The sequence below is a fragment of the Ranitomeya variabilis genome, chromosome 8 (assembly GCF_051348905.1).
Source record: "Ranitomeya variabilis isolate aRanVar5 chromosome 8, aRanVar5.hap1, whole genome shotgun sequence".
NCBI classification, from domain to species: Eukaryota; Metazoa; Chordata; class Amphibia; order Anura; family Dendrobatidae; genus Ranitomeya; species Ranitomeya variabilis.
In genome coordinates, this window is record NC_135239.1 from 101169979 (window position 1) to 101192940 (window position 22962).

The 22962-nt window shown below is 41.8% G+C and overlaps 1 protein-coding gene across 1 annotated transcript in view; it reads right to left on the reverse strand.

Annotated features, from left to right (window-relative positions):
* Positions 1 to 4457: 4457 nt before the first annotated feature.
* The window catches only part of CDC73 (cell division cycle 73), a 136609-nt gene continuing 118104 nt past the window's right edge, over positions 4458 to 22962 (reverse strand). The window contains exons 13-17 of the mRNA XM_077278605.1: positions 22188 to 22275; positions 10393 to 10554; positions 7725 to 7825; positions 5343 to 5484; positions 4458 to 5087 (exon numbers count right to left, since the gene is read on the reverse strand). Of these exons, the coding sequence (XP_077134720.1) occupies positions 5051 to 5087; positions 5343 to 5484; positions 7725 to 7825; positions 10393 to 10554; positions 22188 to 22275 (530 nt within the window). The 3' untranslated portion in view covers positions 4458 to 5050. The remainder of the gene's footprint in view (positions 5088 to 5342; positions 5485 to 7724; positions 7826 to 10392; positions 10555 to 22187; positions 22276 to 22962) is intronic.

Sequence of the window (22962 nt, forward strand, 5' to 3'; positions counted from 1 at the left end):
GCAGCGGTTTACATTCCGCAGCATGCCACTTCTTTCTGTGGATTCCACAGCGGTTTTCCAGCTGCTCCTATGGAAAACCGCAGTTGTAAAACAGCAGTGAAAACCGCAATAAATCTGCAGCAAAAACGCGTTTTTGCCCTGCAGATTTATCAAATCCGCTGTGGAAAAATCCGCAGTGGACAAGAATACGTGTGCACATAGCCTAAGGGCTCATACTAACCTGCGAGAAACTCGGATGAGTCTCACACGTCAATATCCGGCGCTGTTCCCGGCACTCAGCAGCAGAGCGTGCGGCTGCATGTATTGCTACACGGCCGCACGCTCCGATCCGAGTGCCGGATATTGACGTGCGAGACTCATCCGAGTTTCTCGCAGGTGAACATGAGCCCTAAGATGAATTGTTGGATCCTCCAACATTTTTTACTGACCCACAAAAAAAAAAGCACTTTGTTGCAGCGAAATGGACATTTCAAATGTGGTTCACAGAGATGTCGCATATGCTCTTTCACATTATGCAGTTTTATTTTCCACGATTCTGATCATTCAAATGAGTATAAAATTAAGCAGTATATTATATAATTAATTAATTAATATAATATAAGCAGTATATTAATTGTGACTCAGAATGTGGTACATAAAATAAATTGCATTATATGTGAGAAATTTTATATAGGTTGCACGACACGTAAATAAAAAAAAAAAAAGGTTCAATGAACATTACAATGATATCCTTCATGCAAATCACATTAGTAGAAACATCTCTGCTGTTGCAAAACATTTTATTATTGAACACAATCGCGACATGTCTTCTTTGCAAGTTTTAGGTATTGAAAAACTATTTCCACATGCAAGAGGTGGAGATATTAAACGCAAATTATTGACAAAAGCGTATTGGATTTTTAATCTGGATTCAAGAAGCCCTAAAGGTTTTAATCTAAACAGATAAAACGTGTTACTACTGACAGTTTTCACACACCTGTTGCTTAGTGAATGTATTCATTGATATAATTATGTCATGTGACTTGTTCCAACTGTTTTCATTGGCACATCTATAGTATTTTAGTAATTTTTTTTGATTATGCAGCGAAGCTGTGATAAAGAACACAAGTGAGCGTTTGAAAAGAGTCTTGCTCCCCTACCTTGTCTAATGCAATGATTGTAATTAGGGATACCCTAAATAGATACAGTTTTTTCATCTGGTGTCTTTGTATCATATTATTGCACACTCGTGCAGTTTCTTAGATTTATATGTACTTAGTTTATTTGGTGTGAAGTACATTGACCACCCACTCTGTGATTGATTTATACTCAGCATTCATTAATGTTAGTATCTGATTTTCTTCTTGTGGTCATTTTTTGTGTTATGGGCAGATAAACACTGTTTGTTGGTACGTCCTGTCATTTTTTACTTCCTTGTTTGTCCTCAAATATTTTTTGTATTCTATCAATCATTGTTTTTTACTTCTGTATTGGACCATATAGTTCGTTTTTTTTCTTCTTTGTATATATCTATCTTCTGAATAGTCTACCATTCACTCCAGAACCAAGATATACATCACCCTATGGTCATCACTTGATGAGTATTTGCAACTCTTCATATTCTTGTTCTAGCTTTATTCAAGTGTGTAATTTTTCTTAGGTTGTAGGCTTGTCGGAAGAGGTGGATCTTCAGGTTCCTTTTGAAGGTTTCCGTGGTAGGCGAGAGCCTGATGTGTTGGGGTAGAGAGTTCCAGAGTATACTGGAAGCACAGGAGAAGTCTTGGATGCGGTTGTGGGAGGAAGAGATGACAGAGGAGTAGAGAAGGAAATCATGAGACAATTGAAGGTTTCGTGTAGATAGGTACCGGGAGACCATGTCACAGATGTATGGAGGAGTCAGGTTGTGAATGGCTTTGTATGTCATTGTTAGTGTTTTGAACTGTAGCCTCTGGGCAATAGGAAGCCAGTGAAGGACCTGGCAGAGAGGTGAGGCTGGGGAGTAGCGGGGAGACAGGTGGATTAGTCGGGCAGCAGAGTTTAGGATGGATTGGAGTGGTGCCAGGGCGCTAGAGGGGAGGTCAGAGTGTAGGACTTTGCAGTAGTCGAGGCGGGAGATAAGGGCATGTAAGGGGAAATGTTTTTGAGTTTGAGACAGCAGGAGCAGGCAAGGGCTTGGATATGTGGTTTGAAAGAGAGGGTAGAGTCAAGGATCACAGAGCGTGCGGGACCGGGGAAAGTGAGCAGCCATTGACATTGATGGATAGGTCGGGTGGAGGCGGAAAGATGACAAATTCTGTTTTGTCCATGTTCAGTTTTAAAAAACGAGCAGAAAAGAAGGATGAAATAGACAGACATTGTGGGATTTTGGTCAGTAAGGAAGTGAGGTCGGGTCCAGATAGGTAGATCTGCGTGTCATCAGCGTAGAGATGATATTGCAAACCGTGGGATTCTATGAGCTGTCCCAGGCCGAAGGTGTAGATGGAGAAGAGTAAGGGTCCTAGAACGGAGCCTTGGGGAACACCGACAGACAGGGGGCGAGTGAGGTGGTGGTGTGGGAGAGGGAGACACTGAATGTCCAGTCTGTTAGATATGATGAGATCCGGGATAGGGATAAGTCTGTGATGCCAAGAGATGAGAGAATCTGTAACAGGAGTGAGTGATCCACAGTGTCGAAGGCAGAAGACAGATCCAGGAGGAGGAGGACAGAGTAGTGTCGCTTGCTCTTGGCGGGCAGCACGGTGTCTCAGTGGATAGCACTGCAGCCTTGCAGCGCTGGAGTCCTGGGTTCTAATCCCACCTTGGATAACATCTGCAAGGAGTTTGTATGTTTTCCCCGTGTTTGCGTGGGTTTCCTCCGGGCACTCCGGTTTCCTCCCACATTCCAAAGACATACTGATAGGCAATTTAGATTGTGAGCCCCATTGGGGACAGCGATGATAATGTGTGCCAACTGTAAAGCGCTGCGGAATATGTTAGTGCTATATAAAAAATAAAGATTATTATTATTAGACGGTCATTGGTCACTTTAGTTAGGGCAGTTTCAGTTGAGTGATGTCATCGGAAGCCAGATTGTAACCGGTCAAAGAGGGAGTGGGAGGACAGTTCAAGGTGGACATGCTGATCAAGTAGTTTTGAGGCAGAAGGGATATCGGGCGATAGCTGGACACAGAGGATGGGTCGAGGGAGGGTTTTTTGAGGATAGGTGTGATTGATGCGTGTTTGAAGGATGAGGGAAAGACACCACTTGTGAGAGGTTGAAGAGTTATGTTAGGGTTGGGATGAAGACTTTTGCGAGGTTAGGGATGAGGTGGGACGGGAGCGGGTCAAGCGTGCAAGTGGTGAGATGTGATCTTGACAGAAGGATGGAGAGCTTATCGTCTGTCATGGTGGAGAAGCTGGCTTTGAAACAGGGCTGAGAAGTCAAGAGGAGAGGGGCATTGGGGGCTGCGGGCCAAAGCTTTGTCTGATGTTAACGATCTTCTGCTTAAAGAAAGGCAAATTTTTCAGCAGAAATGAGAGGGGAAGGAGGAGATGCTGGGGGACGGAGTAGAGAATTTAAAGCGTTGAAGAGCTGTTTAGGGTTGTGAGTCAGGGAGGATATGAGAGATGAGAAGTAAGTTTGTTTTGCGGCAGTGAGAGTGGACTTGAAGCTGGCGAGGGACTGCTTGTATGCAGTGAAGTGCTCAGCAGAACGAGATCTCTTCCATATTAAAGGAAAATGCAACAAATTGTGGCAATGAAACACCATAAAACCATCAGGTGTGCTCAAATGCAAGATTCTTTAACAGAATTTTCAATACATTGTACTCTGGTATAGCAAAGTAGGAGGCGAAAGGGTAATATTTAAAAGCCCATTGGGGGAAAAGGGGGGGGGGGGGGGGGGGGGAATACCCAAACAAAAAAAATCTTTTTTTTTAATTAAAAAAAGGGACCCGCTATTAACCTGTGTGGCGGCTACAGTGAAAGCCCAGCTGCCAGGAGGAAATGAGAACTTTTTCCCTCCTGGAAGCCTCAACCTTTCTGTCATTGAGGCACAGCTTCAGTCACCGCTCAAGTGCAGTGAGCGGCTGTAACCACACCCCAGCATCAGTGCTGAGCCATCTGTGGATTCAGACGCCACTCACTGTATATTGAGTGGTGGACTGAAAGCTGGAGGCTGCTGGGAGGAATACAATTCATTTCTTCACAGCATCCAGGCCTTCAGTGCAAACACTAGTAACCTGCAGATAAACCACACATCGGCAGGCGAACAGTGCTTTGGTTTTTGTTTGTGTAAGATTAAAGAGAACCTGCCATGTAAAATTAGAAATAATCTAATGATCAACTAAGCTCCAGTAGGAAAATCACCTGCAGAGCTGCCACTGCGTGTGTGCCATTTACCATGAAAAGTGATGCATCTTCTATTGCTCAGTGGTGTACAGACGTGTATATCAGTTCAGCTGAAGAATTACATTTTTACAAAAAGAAAAAAAAAAAAGTTTTTCAGACAGATGAAGCTGCATGTTTATTGATTTATATTTTATCATACTTATTGGTGAAAAGAAAAACTCAAACTTTAATTTTCAAATGGTAAAGTTTAGCAAGTTTGTTTTTACATGAACAAAAAATAGAGTACTTCTTCTTGCTAGCAGTCCTTTATCATACCATCCTCCCACTGCACACATTCTTCACTTCCATATTTTACCAGTCTGTCAACACAACATGCTGAATTGTGCAGTAGGGCTTTATATGGAAAACAGATTTATGCACAAGGATATAAGGGAAAAAGAAAATTGAGAGAGAACGCACCTTCCACATACAGTTCGGCGGTTTCAGTAAACAAGATCTAACCAAAATGCGGTGTTAAAAGAAAGGATTCTCTTACTATCAAAATATACATTTTGAATTGCAGACATTATGCAAATATTTAAAAAATAGTACACTGTTCATTCCGGTTGTAAATAAATGGCACCCTCTCTTTAGACCACAAAGATCATTTGGTCTGGGTAAGTTCATTTAGCCATCTTTAACAGACTTCCATGCTCTAAGTGAGTGATGCCACGATTAGCCATCCAAACACAGAAACTGCTCCTCAGAATCGCAAGTGAGATTTGTGCTTCACCATATACCTGGAAGAGAAAATCAATAAATCAATCAATCTATACTACAGACGACATAGCAATATCTGCACCACACAAAATAATTCTTCCAGGAAATAACGTATAAATAGATTACAGGATTAATAAATCCAGGACTCCACATCGGATTATTGAAAAAAAAAAAATTAAGCCATTACAACTGTCAAATTTAAATATGAAAGTTTATGGCCACATTTATTTTCTTTTTTTAATCTATAATAGAAATGATAGACTCATTATTATTACCTGTCCAGGGTTTCCCAGAATCGCAGGAATACAGGTCTGTCCAAATGTCTTTTATGGTAACTTAGCTCCAACACTGTCACATCCCATTTCTGTACATTGGGATCCAGTCGAACTTCGTCGTACTTGAGGTGGAAGGCTTTAACTGCATGAAGTGAACAAGATCAAGAGTTGTTCACATTTTTTCGCTTACAATCTAAATAGAAATATCACAATAACAGGACACATCTAAATACTCAGAAAAAGGATAGTACACTCATAAGCAAAAGGACAAAAGGAGTGGCATTCTTCTAGTATAGTCCAGTGCTCACTAAGAGCAGTAACTATATTCCGTCAACAGATGAATGAGCGCTCCTTGTTCTGCAGGGTGATTTTTTATGGCTTTTATTTCAGTTTTTCTGTTGTATAGTTGTATAGCTAAAGGTGTATTTCCACCAGACTGGTATTCCACTGGTTGGGCCCAGTCCTTTTGTCTGCCCTTACTCACACTGAGGTCAACATTGACCCATGGTAAGGTTTTAATATTAGACAGTGTAGGACTGTCCCGATCAGTTACCTTGTCGTGGTGGGATGGCTTTTATGCTATTTTTTTTTATCAAAAACCGTATTACTAAAAACTCTGTTATTTAAATGCACTTTTTGCTATTTAATTAGTTACAAAGGGTTTTTGCTCATTTTCTCTCTTGTAGGTTTTATATGTTTTATGGCCAATGTGAACAAGCGCTTTATGAGCTGCATGTGTACTAAGTCAAGCTCAATTTTTTTTTTTTTTAAGGACGGGCTGCAGTTTGAATTATAATTGGGGAAGCAATTTTATCTCATTGTTGGAGAACCCCTTTAAAATGAAGCTACAATTAGAAATGTTCTATCAGAGTTTTGAATATTATGAATTTTTAAAATACACATTGCCAAAAAAGGTTTTAAAATGCATGTAATACATACATAGATACAGATAGGTACAGAAACATGGACAGTGACAAGTTTTGGTATTTTAGCCATTTACCAAAATATACTCAAGGTACAGTTATATAATCAATCTGGGCTTAAAGTGCAGACTCAACTTTAATTTGAGGATAGTCACATCCTAATTGGAGAAAGGGTTTAGGAATTACAGCTCTATAGTATGTAGCGGCCTCTTTTTAAAAGGGACGAAAAGAAATTGGAGAATTCTCTCAAAAGCTCTTTCATGGGCTGAATGAGTTATTCCCTCGCTAATAAATCATCAATTAAGCAGGTAAAAGGTCTGGAGCGGATTCCAGGTGTGGCATTTGGATTTGGAAGCTGTTGCTCTGAAAGCACAACATGTGGTCCAAGGGGCTCTCAATGAAAGAGAAACAGACCATCATTAGGCGGAAAAAAAAAGAAATCTATCAGAGAGATAGCAGACATGTTAGGAGTGGCCAAAACAGTTTGGTACATTCTGCAAAAAAGTGAGCACTGGTGAACTTGGGAACTCAAAAAAGCATTGATGTCCACGGAAGACAACAGTGGTGGATGATTGCAGAATCTTTCCCATGGTGAAGAAAAACCCCTCTATAACATCCACCTGGGTGAAGAATACTCTCCAGGAGGTAGGCGTTTCCACATTCAAGTTTACCATAAAGAGCAGACTTAAGAGAGAATATAGAGGGTTCACCACCATTAATTGCAAACCATTAATCAGCTTTTAAAATAAGGCCAGATAAGACATTGCAAAAAAAAAGGCTTAGAGGCAGTGGGTCACTAGTATTTATTGTGATGTGACTGAAGACAGAAGCAGCTGGATGAACTCAATCCTTTTACACTATAACTTCCTTACATTGCTAGACATAATATAATATATGGTTCATATAAGCTACTAAGTCCTAGTACATCTTTGCATGGCAATGTTGCAGAACCCACAGCTTTCCCATCTCCAAGATCCCACCCCAATGTGTTATAGGTGTAATAATAATATTAGCATATACCTCCAGTTAGAAATGTAGTATAGTTTTTCTGATTCGCTATGTCTTTTTCCTCATGTGCAGGCATTGCTGAACCTTAGGTATCCAGTTACAACTATTGGCAACTAGCTGTCACTATATCAGTGGTCGTAACCATGGATACCAAAGGTCCTGCAATGCATTACACCTACTAAATATTGGGATAGGATCTGGGAGATGGGAATATCCCTTTAATAGGTGGCCGTTGTAGCTTTGAACCACTGAAGGCAAGACAGGCACCCAATTAGAAAAAAAAATTTGTCCTCAAAGTGTTGACCATGGGGACCGCACATACAACAGTTGACATTTTTACCAAAGATGTTCAGAAAATAAAATACACCATCATTGCAGTTTCCGAGTTTGTTGATTTTTTTTATTTTTTTTTAAATTTATTTACTTACAAGAGTTGCTAAAACAAACTTACTTTTTGCAAATATATCTACAGGAGATCCGTCCGGCAACAGCCAGGGCCAGCCTTTGAACTGCCAAGCGGGACCTTGAACAAACACTGCTACCACACGGTCCCTGGAGAAAGAGCACGTTACAAAATATCCATGCACAAATAAAGAAGGTCCACAGAGCATGGGAGCCGTTCACATTACGCAGTCTCAAATCCGAAAGTCAAGTTCCAACAGATATTTTCTGCCTTACAAACCCAACATGTTTTCTCAATAATACATTTATGCTCTCGGAGGGTTCCATCAGTTCAATGAAGAAGCGTTTTTCGCAACAAAAAAATTGCAACTTCAGCCTTAAAAAAGGAGACCATCATGCTATTACTTAATTTCAGAAATAAGATCAGTAAAGAGGGGAAACTTTGTAATTTATGGTCTTGGGAAATCTGCTTCCTTCACCCCCTGGACTGATCTATAGCCCCGAATTCATAGGTTAAATCGGTCAATGACTACAAATGTTACTGATAAGTCTAGGTACAGGGGAGAATGGAAACAGGGAACGGCCTGAGAATCTGGGGCAGACAGACATGCTGCATGTTCTCCTGTGACCGCAGTCACGCATTACACTTATAAGGGAATCTGCCATCACCTACAAGGTTCTGACATTCTATAGAAAGCGCTCGTGCACCCGCTGAAGGCAACCCATAATCTGCATCATGGCCCGAGAGACCTGGAGGAGCCGCATTGTCACAGAGGAGATGCCCATCAACACAAAAGTGACATGTTCTGCTCATGGCACCTCTCAGTCAAGCCCTAAGCCCATAAATGTTTAATGACCAACCCTATTCAAGCCTTAAAAATGGGGTTTAGGGCACCGCTCTTGACCACAGAACAGGTGCACAACATCTTCGAATTGTATACCTGTCCCCGAAGCGAGCAGCAGGTGCAACACCCGAAGCCCAGCTTACCACCTGATGTAAGAAGTGGCCAATGCTGGAATATACCTCAAGAATTAGAATTTTTTTTGTGTCCGTGCCTTTCTGTATTTCAGCAGTTATAACTTTTTTTTTTTTTAATGGACGTGGCTGCATGAATGCAATTCATTTATTCAGTAAGCCCCAACAGTAGAGCTTTCCGAAAAGCCAACCCTGCAAAGTGTTCGATTGGGTGCGTGAAGCCATAATTTTTTTTATTTTTCCATCAATATGGCTATGTGAGGGCGTATTTTTTGAGGGACAAGTTGTACTTTTGGACTACATCATTGGTTTTACCATGTCATGTACTACAAAACAGGAAAAAAAATTCAAGTGCGGTGAAATTGCAAAAATAAGGGCAATCCCACACTTGTTTTTTGTTTGGCTTTCTTGCTAGGTTCTCTAAATGCTAAAACTGACCTTCCATAATGATTCTCCAGGTCATTATGAGTTCATAGACACCAAACATGTCTAGGTTATTTTTTATCTGAGTGGTGAAAAAAAATTCCAAACTTTGCTAATAAAAAAAAAAAGAAAAAGAAAAAAAAAAAAAAGCACAATATTCTGATACCCGTAGCGTCTCCATTTATCGTGATCTGGAGTTGGGTGAGGGCTTATTTTTGTGTGCTGAGCTGACGTTTTTAATACCATTTTGGTGCAGATATGATCTTTTGACCGCCTGTTATTGCATTTTAATGCAATGTTGCGGATATTAAAAAAATCTAATTCTGGCGTTTTGACTTTTTTCCTCGCTACACCATTTAGTAGCGATCAGGTTAATCTTTTTTTTTATTGATAGATCGGGCGATACTGAAAGCGGCGATACCAAATATGTGTAGGTTTGGTATTTTTATTGTTTTATTTTGAATGGGGCGAAGGGGGGGGGGCATTTAAACTTGTATATATTTTTTCATATTTTTAAAAACTTTTTTTTTTTTGCATGCTTCAATAGCCTCCATGGGAGACTAGAAGCTGCCATAATTCGATCGCCTCTGCTACATAGAGGCGATGCTCAGATCGCTCCTATGTAGCAGAATTGCAGCATTGCTATGAGCGCTGACCACCAGGTGGCGCTCATAGCAATCAGACGTCACAACAATAGAGGTCTGCAGATGACCTCTGTTATGCCGACGCAGCGATGACCCCCGATCATGTGACGGGGGTCAAAGGTGTGCGCATTTCCAGCCAGATGGCCCAAAGCACTTGTTAAATGCTGCTGTCAGAGTTTGACAGCGGCATTTAACTAGTTAATAGGCGCGGGCAGATCGCGATTCCGTCCGCACCTATTGCGGGCACATGTTAGCTGTTCAAAACAGCGGACATGTCCTGGCTTTGATGCAGGCTTACTGCCGGAGCCTGCATCAAAGCAGGGGTTCTGCCATCAGACATACTATTCCATCCGATGGCAGAAAGGGGTAAATATGCCACAATCAAAGACTCTGGGATTGGAGGGAGGTCATGGCTGTAAAGCAGAACAACTTGTTGTTCGAGAACAACAAAGACACAAAGAGAAAAGGATGAGAAATTGCATGTAGGTGCTCACAGATGTAAAGCATTGCGTGGGATTTCAGTAATATGCCAGTGACCTAGGTATGGAGATAATTTCATTTTTTGCTTATCGTCCAAGCTGCAAGAGGGTTAAAGCAAACTATCTGTAAAAGAAAATAATTCTCTATGTGGAAAGGTAAATGTAATCAACAACTTTACAGAGCAGTGAACACACCAGTCCTGCGGCAGCAGCTTCAGGGGCTGATCGATCACTCTGTACGGTACCGTTACACTGATACTTGTACCGCCAGGCTGCATTTGGTCCTTTCGTCTCTGAATTAAAACTTCATTTTCTCTCTGACAGCCTTGTTTCTTTTTTTCGTCTGAAGAAACAAACCTTTTAAATAAAATAAAAGACATTTAATATAAAAGTAAACATCTTATTAAACTAAAGAAAAGTATAATATAATATGTTTAAAATATAAATATTCCATCCTTTAAAAAAAATAGCAGCAACAATACATGCCAATGTTTCTCTTGTATCTTGCCTTTATCAAGCCAAACAGATCAGGTTTAGCATGACTGCAGCCAGGTATAATTTACTCTTGAACGCTTTGTCGTTTCAGAGAAAAATATACTTTAAAAAGGGTTTTGCGATTATGATTATAAAATACATACACAGGTAAATAAAATAATTCAATTAGAAAATAAAATGTTCTGAATACCTTTAATTTTGTAAAAAAGAAAGCTTTATTTACAGAACTCGGTCTAAGTTTTATGGATGGCATCTGCCATAAATCATTGTGCACCCGTCCTAGATTGCAGAGGATGCGCAGTAGGACGGGCGTCCGGTCAGAGCAGCGGACAGCTTGTTCACTATGCCTGCCAGGTTAACTGACCACTTCCTTTAGCGGACTGAGACCATCCATCTCCGTCAGCCTGATGGTTATAGTGCAGTGTAGGGGCACATCTGTCTCCTTCCTAGGTCGGCGGCACATTAAAGATGGCAACTTCCATCTAGCAAACGCCTGACAGAGAGCACTACATAAAGGACACCTTTTAGCTAAAATTTAGAAAAATGTTTAATGTTCAAAAGTACTTTATTAAATTTATTTATACCACCACATTTCTCAGAGAACCCCCTTTAAATGATTTGGAGTGTAGACGATGGCTGAAAAGAATACGCAGCCCCTTCTCAGTGCTACTGCAGGTGATGGATAGGGCTCTCACAATGGAAGAAAGCTGTCAGGCCATGTGCACACTTTGCGTGTGACCTCTGCGGGTTCTCCCGCAGCGGATTTGATAAATCTGCAGGGCAAACCCACTGCGGTTATCCCTGCAGATTTATCGTGGTTTGTTCCGCGGTTTCCGCTGCGGGTTTCCGCCTATACTATTGATGCTGCATATGCAGCAATATGCAGCATCAATAGTAATGTTAAAAATAATAAAAATTGGTTATACTCACCCTCCGATGTCCGGATCTCCTGGGCGCTGCACTCGGCGGTCTGGTTCCAAAGATGCTGTGCTGAGAAGGACCTTCGTGACGTCACCGCAGGTCCTGTTCGCACAGCAACTAAGACCGGCCGGCTGCGTGCAGCGCTGAGAGGTGAGTATAGCATCATTTTTTATTTTAATTTTTTTTTTTTACACTATTTATGCTTCCCAGGGCCTGGAGGAGTCTCTTCTCCTCCACCCCGGGTAGCACCCGCACATTATCCGCTTACTTCCCGCAACGTGGGCACAGCCCCATGCGGGAAGTAAGCGGATCAATGCTTTCCTATGGGTGCAGAATCGCAGCGATTCTGCACAAAGAAGTGACATGCTGAGGGTTGTAAACCGCTGCGTTTCTGCGCGGTTTTTCCCGCAGCATGTGCACTGCGGTTTGCGGTTTCCATAGGGTTTACAGGTTAATGTAAATGCAATGGAAACTGCTGCGGACCCGCAGCATCAAAATCGCCGCGGATCCGCGGTAAAAACCGCGAAGTGTGAACATGGCCTCACACCTCTAGCAGCGCTGGGAAAAGACAGCTGGGGACACAGCCAGACTAGTATTGTTTCCCACTATGATCCCCGGCCAAATCTTTCAAGTATAAATTATCTGAAACACCAGAGCATTCCAGAGTAAAATATACTCGTCTGCAATTGTGCAGCCAGCCTGATTCATGCTGCTCGCAGTTTGGGCTGCGTGAGTTAGGAGACAGGTTATCCATTTTGTGTTTAAAATTGAAAAGTACTTGTAAAAACCAGCTACTTTGCAATCCTCAACATTCTCAAGGACAAGGTCAAAGAGAATTAAGTCTATAGTTACAGCTGCCTAGGTTACCGGCCACCTCTACAGTCACTAAGAGGCCGGTAACCTCGCTGTTTATTATACAGCCTGCAAGTGCCGCTCAGCTGGCCGAATTGCTGGATCCAGCCAGCATCGATGCCCCCGTGCGCCTCCAGTGATGGCGAGGCAAATCATCTTCTACTGGCAGCTTTGGAGAGTTTGCAATTTGGACCAGTGACACAACCATGCCGCATGTCTGTGCACTTAGGTTTTACTAAATCTCATCAGGAGCGGATTGTCTATGCAAGTAAAAGCGGAGCAGGTAAGATGTCAATTATCGCCTTTAGCTTGCTCGGCTTTTACTTAACATAAGGAATCGGGACCCAACAGATTTTCTGCAACCCAACAGATCATGTACATTTACAACAATATTTTGCAGCAAATGAAAATCTGTTTATGAAATGTATAACATTATATGGAACTTGCAACGTGTTTTCTAGACATTATCAATACAGTCAAGAAGGAGGGTAAAAGTTTTAAAAACAATATTGTGCAGTGACAAAGCAAAATTTCATATAGTTACAAAAAAAGTCTACTGATCGGGCAAAACTAGCTGAAAAATGTGACTAGCACGATGAGTAATTTCTTGCAGAAATTTCTGCGAGGTTTCTGCATCTATTGGCAGCAAAAACGCTGCGATAAATCCCACTGAATTTTGCACGTTTTTTTTCCCCTGTGCATTCAGTGGCTCAAAAAGCCAGGCAAAAACGCACAAAGAACTGACATGCTGTGGATTTAAGCACATAGCAAATCCTGAAAGGAACAATACTGATCATATGCACAGCACTTCAGAATTCTCAATGACTTTGCTTTGCTGGCATAAGGTTTTCATAGCATTTCTGGGCCAATTCCGTGTGGAAAAAAAAGCTTCAAAAACTAATAGTGTGCACACAGTCTTAGGCTATGTGCACACATTGCGTATTTGATGCGTTTTCGCTGCATTTTTTTTTGTTTGTTTAAGCGTAAACGGTCCAAAAACACAATGGAATACTTATGCAAGTTAATTCAATGACAATCCTGAAGTGTTGTGCACATGATCAGTAGGTTTCTGTATTTTCAGTGCGTTTTTTTCTGCAGCATGTCAATTCATCTTGCCTGTGTTTTTGAATGCACAGGAAAAAAAATGCATGCAAAAACAAGCGCGTTTTGCGATGCGTTTTTCCTGCCAAGAGATGGAGAAACCTTGCAGAAATTTCTGAAAGCAAATATGCAACATGCGCATATAGCCGTAGAGTCATGGGCACTACACGGAGTGTGGGAGGCTGCACGCTGCGATCACAGGGCTGTGCTACTAGAACCACACTGCAATATTTTTCTTGTACTGGTTCAGAAATACAGGCAGGACAACACAACAGCCATTTTTGTCTTCAGAGATTTAAGCTCTTAAGATAAGTAATGCAACGTATTAGATTTTCACTCTTTAACAGAATGTTATCTATATGTAACCTTTAAAATTGTGCTCAAAAGTGAACAAATGCAAGCATTAGACCACTTTAGTCTATTTTAATATATGCTCACATGAAGATTTTGTCCAATTTACAATAATTCATCTACAGGATAAATGAAAACCTTCTACAGATCAGTTAGTTGGCGTTACACTTTAGACAACGTATATAACCCATCATATCCTGAACTACGTCCCTGTATATCAGATCTAACAAGTTTCTCTTTTCTATTCAAGGGGTAACAAACATGGCAGAAAGCACGCCAGAAAAAACAGCAGAAGGACACGCACAGTGGGGGGAAGTAAGTATTTGATCCCTTGCTGATTTTGTAAGTTTGCCCACTGACAAAGGCTACGTTCACATGTGCGTTGTGCGGCGCAGCGTCGGCGACGCAACGCACACACAACGCAGCATTTTGTGACGCATGCGTTCTTTTGCATTATTTTTGACGCAGAAAAAACTGCATCATGCAGCGTCCTCTGCGCCCTGACAGTTGCGCCAAAATGACGCATGCATCACAAAACGCAAGACAACGCATGTCCATGCACCCCCCATGTTAAATATAGGGGCGCATGACGAATGCGCCACCGCGGCTGCGTCCGACGCTGCGCCGCACAACGCTAATGTGAACGTAGCCAAAGACATCAACAGTCTATAATTTTTAGGGTAGGTTAATTTTAATTTGAGAGATAGAATATCAAAAATAAAATCACATTGTATAAATTATATAAATTTATTGGCATTTTACAGTGAAAAATAAGTATTTGATCCCCTACCAACCATTAAGAGTTCTGGCTCCTACAGACCAGTTAGACTCTCCTTATCAACTCATTACCTGCATTAACCCCTTCATGACCCAGCCTATTTTGGCCTTAATGACCTTGCCGTTTTTTGCAATTCTGACCAGTGTCCCTTTATGAGGTAATAACTCAGGAACGCTTTAACGGATCCTAGCGATTCTGAGATTGTTTTTTCGTGACATATTGGGCTTCATGTTAGTGGTAAATTTAGATCGATAATTTCTGAGTTTATTTGTGAAAAAAATGGAAATTTGGCAAAAATTTTGAAAATTTCGCAATTTTCACATTTAGAATTTTTATTCTGTTAAACCAGAGAGTTATGTGACACAAAATAGGTAATAAATAACGTTTCCCACATGTCTACTTTACATCAGCCCAATTTTGGAAACAATTTTTTTTTTTGCTAGGAAGTTATAAGGGTTAAAATTTGACCAGTGATTTCTCATTTTTACAACAAAATTTACAAAACCATTTTTTTTAGGGACCACCTCACATTTGAAGTCAGTTTGAGGGTTCTATATGGCTGAAAATACCCCAAAGTGACACCATTCTAAAAACTGCACCCCTCAAGGTGCTCAAAACCACATTCAAGAAGTTTATTAACCCTTCAGGTGTTTCACAGCAGCAGAAGCAACATGGAAGGAAAAAATGAACATTTAACTTTTTAGTCACAAAAATGATCTTTTAGCAACAATTTTTTTATTTTCCCAAGGGTAAAAGGAGAAACTGGACCACAAACGATGTTGTCCAATTTGTCCTGAGTACGCTGATACCTCATATGTGGGGGTAAACCACTGTTTGGGCATACGGCAGGGCTTGGAAGGAAAGGAGCGCCATTTGACTTTTTGAATGAAAAATTGGCTCCAATCTTTAGCGGACACCATGTCGCATTTGGAGAGCCCCCGTGTGCCTAAACATTGGAGCTCCCCCACAAGTGACCCCATTTTGGAAACTAGACCCCCCAAGGAACTTATCTAGAAGCATAGTGAGCACTTTAAACCCCCAGGTGCTTCACAAATTGATCCGTAAAAATGAAACAGTACTTTTTTTTCACAAAAAAATTATTTTAGCCTCAATTTTTTCATTTTCCCATGGGCAACAGGATAAAATGGATCCTAAAATTTGTTGGACAATTTCTCCTGAGTACGCCGATACCTCATATGTGGGGGTAAACCACTGTTTGGGCACATGGTAAGGCTCGGAAGGGAAGGAGCGCCATTTGACTTTTTTAATGAAAAATTATCTCCATCGCTAGCAGAGACCATGTCACGTTTGGAGAGCCCCTGTGTGCCTAAACATTGGAGCTCCCCCACAAGTGACCCCATTTTGGAAACTAGACCCCCCAAGGAACTTATCTAGAAGCATAGTGAGCACTTTAAACTCTCAGGTGCTTCACAAATTGATCCGTAAAAATGAAAAAGTACTTTTTTTTCACACAAAATTTCTTTTAGCCTCAATTTTTTCATTTTCACATGGGCAACAGGATAAAATGGATCCTAAAATTTGTTGGGCAATTTATGCTGAGTACGTTGATACCTCATATGTGGGGGTAAACCACTTGTTTCGGTGCACGGCAAGGCTCGGAAGGGGAGGCGTGCCATTTGACTTTTTGAATGGAAAATTAGCTCCAATCGTTAGCGGACACCATGTCGCGTTTGGAGAGCCCCTGTGTGCCTAAACATTGGAGCTCCCCTACAAGTGACCCCATTTTGGAAACTAGACCCCCCAAGGAACTTATCTAGATGCATAGTGAGCACTTATAACCCCCAGGTGCTTCACAGAAGTTTATAACGCAGAGCCGTGAAAATAAAAAATAATTTTTCTTTCCTCAAAAATGATTTTTAGCCCAGGATTTTTTAATTTTCCAAGGGTAATAGGAGAAATTGGACCCCAAATGTTGTTGTCCAGTTTGTCCTGAGTACGATGATACCCCATATGTGGGGGTAAACCACTGTTTGGGCGCACGGCAGGGCTCGGAAGGGAAGGCACGCCATTTGGCTTTTTGAATGGAAAATTAGCTCCAATCATTAGCGGACACCATGTCACGTTTGGAGAGCCCCTGTGTGCCTAAACATTGGAGCTCCCGCACAAGTGACCCCATTTTGGAAACTAGACCTCCCAAGGAACTAATCTAGATGTGTGGTGAGCACTTTGAACCCCCAAGTGCTTCGCAGAAGTTTATAACGCAGAGCCGTGAAAATAATAAATGTGTTTCCTTTCCTCAAAAATATTTTTTTAGCCCAGAATTTTTTATTTTTGCAAGGGTAACAGGAGAAATTGGACCCCAAAAGTTGTTGTCCAGTTTCTCCTGAGTACGCTGATACCCAATATGTGGGGGTAAACCACTGTTTGGGCACATGCCGGGGCTCGGAAGGGAAGTAGTGACGTTTTGGAATGCAGACTTTGATGGAATGCTCTGCGGGCGTCAGGTTGCGTTTGCAGAGCCCCTGATGTGCCTAAACAGTAGGAACTCCCCACAAGTGACTCCATTTTGGAAACTAGACCCCCCAAGGAACTTATCTAGATGTGTGGTGAGCACTTTGAACCCCCAAGTGCTTCACAGAAGTTTATAACGCAGAGCCGTGAAAATAAAAAATCATTTTTCTTTCCTCAAAAAAGATGTTTTAGCAAGCAATTTTTTATTTTCACAAGGGTAACAGGAGAAATTGGGCCCCAATGTTTGTTGCCCAGTTTGTTGTGAGTACAGTGATACCCCATATGTGGGGGTAAACCACTGTTTGGGCGCACGTCAGGGCTCGGAAGGGAAGTAGTGACATTTGAAATGCAGACTTTGATGGAATGGTCTGCGGGCGTCACGTTGCATTTGCAGAGCCCTTGATGTGCCTAAACAGTAGAAACACCCCACAAGTGACCCCATTTTGGAAACTAGACCCCCCAAGGAACTTATCTAGATGTGTGATGAGCACGTTCAACCCCCAAGTGCTTCACAGAAGTTTACAACGCAGAGCCGTGAAAATAAAAAATAATTCTTCTTTCCTCAAAAATTATGTGTTAGCAAGTAATTTTTTATTTTTGCAAGGGTAACAGGAGAAATTGGACCCCAACAGTTGTTGCCCAGTTTGTCCTGAGTACGCTGGTACCCCAAATGTGGGGGTAAACCACTGTTTGGGCACACGTCGGGGCTTGGAAGGGAGGGTGCATCATTTGACTTTTTGAATGCAAGATTGGCTGGAATCAATGGTGGCGCCATGTTGCGTTTGGAGACCCCTGATGTGCCTAAACAGTGGAAACCCCTCATTTCTAACTTCAACACTATCCCCAACACACCCCTAATCCTAATCCCAACTGTAGCCATAACCCTAATCCCAACCCTAACCCCAACACACCCCTAACCACAACCCTAACCCCAACACACCCGTAACCCTAATTCCAACCCTAATCCTAACCCTAATCCCAACCCTAACCCTAATTCCAACCCTAACCCTAAGGGTATGTGCCCACGTAGCGGATTCGTGTGAGATTTTTCCGCACGACTTTTGAAAAATCTACAAGTAAAAGGCACTGCGTTTTACCTGCGGATTTACAGTAGATTTCCAGTGTTTTTTTGTGCGGATTTCACCTGCGGATTCCTATTGAGGAACAGGTGTAAAACGCTGCGGAATCCGCACAAAGAATTGACATGCTGTGGAAAATACAACGCAGCGTTTCTGCACGGAATTTTCCGCACCATGGGCACAGCGGATTTGGTTTTCCATAGGTGTACACGGTACTGTAAACCTGATGGAAAACTGCTACGAATTCGCAGCGGCCAATCCGCTGCGGATCCGCGGCCAATCCGCTGCGGATCCGCGGCCAATCCGCTGCGGATCCGCAGCCAAATCCGCACATGCCATAACCCTAACCCTACCCCTACCTGTAACCCTAACCCTACCCCTAACCCTAACCCTACCCGTAACCCTAACCCTAGTTCTAACCCTAACCCTAGTTCTAACCCTAACCCTACTGGAAAAAGAAAAAAAAAATATTTTCTTTATTTTATTGTCCCTATCTATGGGGGTGATAAAGGGGGGGGTTATTTATTATTTTTTTTATTTTGATCGCTGTGGTAGAACCTACCACAGCGATCAAAATGTACTTGTAAGGAATCTGCCGGCTGGCAGATGCGGCGGGCGTACTGAGCATGCGCCCGCCATTTTGGAAGATGGCGGCGCCCAGCGAGGAGACGACCGGACACCGGGAGGATCGGTAAGTATGAAGGGGTGGTGGGGGGGTAGATTAGACCACAGGGGGGGTGATCGGACCACAGGGGGGGTGATCGGACCACAGGGGGGAGCGGACAGCAGGACGGGGGAGCCGGCAGGCGGACGGAGGGGACCGGACCCCATAACGGAGGACTGGGGGGGCGATCGGTGGCTGTGGGGGGGGTCACTTCAGGTTTTCCAGCCATGGCCGATGGTATTGCAGCATCGGCCATGGCTGGATTGTAATATTTCACCAGTTTTCATGGTGAAATATTACAAATCGCTCTGATTGGCAGTTTCACTTTCAACAGCCAATCAGAGCGATCGTAGCCACGGGGGGGTGAAGCCACCCCCCCTGGGCTGAAGTACCACTCCCCCTCTCCCTGCAGATCGGGTAAAATAGGAGTTAACCCCTTCACCCGATCTGCAGGGACGCGATCATTCCATGACGCCACATAGGCGTCATGGGTCGGATTGGCACGGGTTTTCATGACGCCTACGTGGCGTCATGGGTCGGGAAGGGGTTAAAGACAGCTGTCTTACATAGTCACCTTTATAAAACACTCCTGTCCAGACAATCAGTCAGACGCTAACCTCTACAAAATGGGCAAAACCAAAGAGCTTTATAAGGATGTCAGGGACAAGATCATAAACCTGCACAAAGATGGAAGGGGCTACAAAACCATAAGTAAGATGCTGGGTTAGAAGGAGACAACTGTTGGTGCAATAGTAAGAAAATGGAAGAAGTACAAAATGACTGTCAATCGACATCGATGTGAGGCACCATGCACAATCTCATATCCTTGATCATGAGGAAGGTGGGAGATCAGCCTAAAACTACATGGGGAAACTTGTTAATAATCTCAAGACGTTGAAACTTGTGCACATGGAAAGAAAAATCCAGCTCCAGGAATAAAAAGTATCAAAAATTTATTTAAACATTAAAATTTGGAAAACTGCTGGCAAGCGATAAATTACATCATTTGGATGGAAGCTACCATACATGCAAAGCTGCGATAACAACAAGGCAAGTAAAATGTTCATAAAAAAAAACAACACAGAATGAAAGAAAAAAAAAATAAAATAAATGACTGAACATGAAATATGGAATAAACACAAAAAACACAAGTGTGAGTTAATGATGCAACATGGCTTCTTTTCTGAGATTTAACCCTAATGGAACACGAGTATTTAGCAAATAGATCCAGAATGCTTCTGTCACGTAGTTTTTTCTCTCTCTCCCCCCCCCCCCCCCCCCGATTTCTCGGTATATCTGTTCAATTGCAAAGACTCTTAAATAAGTTGTTTGTCTGTTATGTATTCTGATAAAGTGATAAGAAATATTAGAAACGTGTGTGACTGATGGTTGCAATATGTCAAAGATGTTCACGAAAACGATCTTTTAATCTTCTTATAGTAGATCCGACATAAAAAAGTTTGCAATCTGTGCACTCAATGATTTAAATTATGTAATTTGTATTGCAATTCAAAAAACTCTTAATAGAAAAATTCTTCTGATTTTCAGAAAAGGAGAAATTAGAGGTTTTTTTTAGTATAGGGACAGGTTTTGCAAAGGTGTAACCCGCATTTAAAAAACCCGATAGTAGATCTATTAGCTAAATACTCGTGTTCCATTAAGGGGGTTAAATCTCAGAAAAGAAGCCATGTTGCATTAATAATAAGTTAATAACTCACGCTTGTGTTTTTTGTGTTTATTCCATATTTCATGTTCAGTCATTTACTTTATTTATTTTTTTTTCTTTCATTCTGTGTGTTTTTTTTTTTTCATGAACATTTTACATGCCTTGTTGTTATCACAGCTTTGCTTTAGTTCTCTCCCTCCCGCAAAGTCGGCATGGTATTGACCCATGAATTATTTTCACCTGTTTTTAGTGGTCGTATATTGGGTTTGTTTGTTCAGTCTCACGCTGAAGTCTAAGAGCACTGTTTGTCCTCGAAACGCATCCAGCGACTATATGGTAGCTTCCATCCAAATTATGTAATTTATCGCTTGTCAGCAGGTTTCCAAATTTTAATATGTTTAAATAAAATTTTTGATACTTTTTATTCCTGGAGCTGGATTTTTCTTTCAATGTGCACAAGTTTCAACGTCCGTCAGAGATGCTTTTTCCTTGCTCGGATTTTATGTGGACTACAGACGAAGGTTTCTACTGGGTGAGCTGAAAAGTTTTTCTGATTTTCTACAATGATCTCAAGACAACTGGGACCACAGTCACCAAGAAAACCATTGGTAACACATTACCCCGTAAAGGTTTAATATCCTGCAGAGCCCACAAGGTCCCCCGCTCAAGAAGGCACATGTGCAGGCCTGTCTGAAGTTTGCCAATGAAAACCAGGATGATTGGGTGAGTGATTGTGAGAAGGTTCTGTAGTCAGATGAAACAAAAATTGAGGTCTTTGGCTTTAACTCAAATTGTCGTGTTTGGAGGGAGAGTAATGCTGCCTATGACCCAAAGAATACCATCCTCACTGTCAAGCATGGAGGTGGAAACAATGTTTTGGGGGTGCTTCTCTGCTAAGGGCACAGGACTACTTCACAGCATCAATGGGAGAATGGATGGAGCCATGTACCGTAATATCCTGAGTGACAACCTCCTTCCCTCCGCCAGGACATTAAAAATGGGTCGTGGCTGGGTCTTCCAGCAAGACAATGACCCAAAACATACAGCCAAGGCAACTAAGGAGTGGCTCAAAATGAAGCACATTAAGGTCATGGAGTGGCCTAGCCAGTCTCCAGACCTTAATCCCATAGAAAGCTTATGGAGGGAGTTGAAGCTCCATGTTACCAATCGACAGCCTCAAAATCTTAATGATTTAGAGGTCTGCAAAGAGGAGTGGACCAAAATTCCTCCTGATGTAAAACCTCCACATCAACTACAAAAAATGTCTGACTGCTGTGCTTGCCACCAAGGGTTTTGCCACCAAGTATTAAGTCTTGTTTGCCAGAGGGAGCAAATACTTATTTCTCACTGCAAAATGCAAATAAATTTATATTATTTATGCAATGAGATTTTCTGGATTTTATTTTTGATATTCTATCTCTCAATGTTAAAATTAACCTACCCTTAAAATTATAGACTGTTGAGGTCTTTGTCAGTGGGCAAACTTACAAAATCAACAAGGGATCAAATACTTATTTCGCCACTATATTAACAGACTAACTTTTTTTTAACCATCTTATTGATCCACTTTTCATCCATTGATTTGTGACAAGATTACTGACAATTACTTACTTTAAATCTTGCAGTAGATCTTTTGAATTTAGCATGGTTATGAGGGATGTGGTAGCAGCGGGTATAATAATAATGGGAGTTCTTGAACCTGCACAAAGGTGGAAAAGATGATCATTTTCTGTTCATTTCTTCCTATAATCAGGTCTACCAATTTAAAGTGAATCTGTCAGCAGGATTGTGGACAGTAACCTACAGTATCAGGTTGGCGTAGTTACACTGATTACAATGATACCTTGGTTGACAAAATCCATCTTGTGGTGGTTGTGTAATCTTTATTTACAGTTTTCAATTAATGATATGCCCGAGGCCCCCTGTGTCTGCATTCATAATGCAGACTGCTGACCGGTCACTGATCCCTCAGTTACCCGCCCCTTAGTTAACATACTGAATATTATATATACATACTAAACAAAAAAAAACCTTCTGCAGGCAGGTGCCAGCCATGGCTCCTGAGCTGCAGCATAATTGTATGTGTAATGTGCATATAATTATTATGGTTGAGGTGATCGTGATAAAAAAAAAAAATCCATTTAAAAATGGCACTCGCCCACCGGCGATCACCAATAGCTGCTACTGCGCAGGCTCAGCGGCGCCATCTTGGAGGAGGAAATTGCAAGATGGTGCCACTGGTGCACGCACAGTAGCAGCTATCAGATCACATCTATATACACAGATAGCTTCTACTGCGTGCAGGCGCCATTTAAAAAAATAAACTAAAAAATTATATATAAATCCCTCTATCAGGATAACCACAACCATACTAATCATATGCACA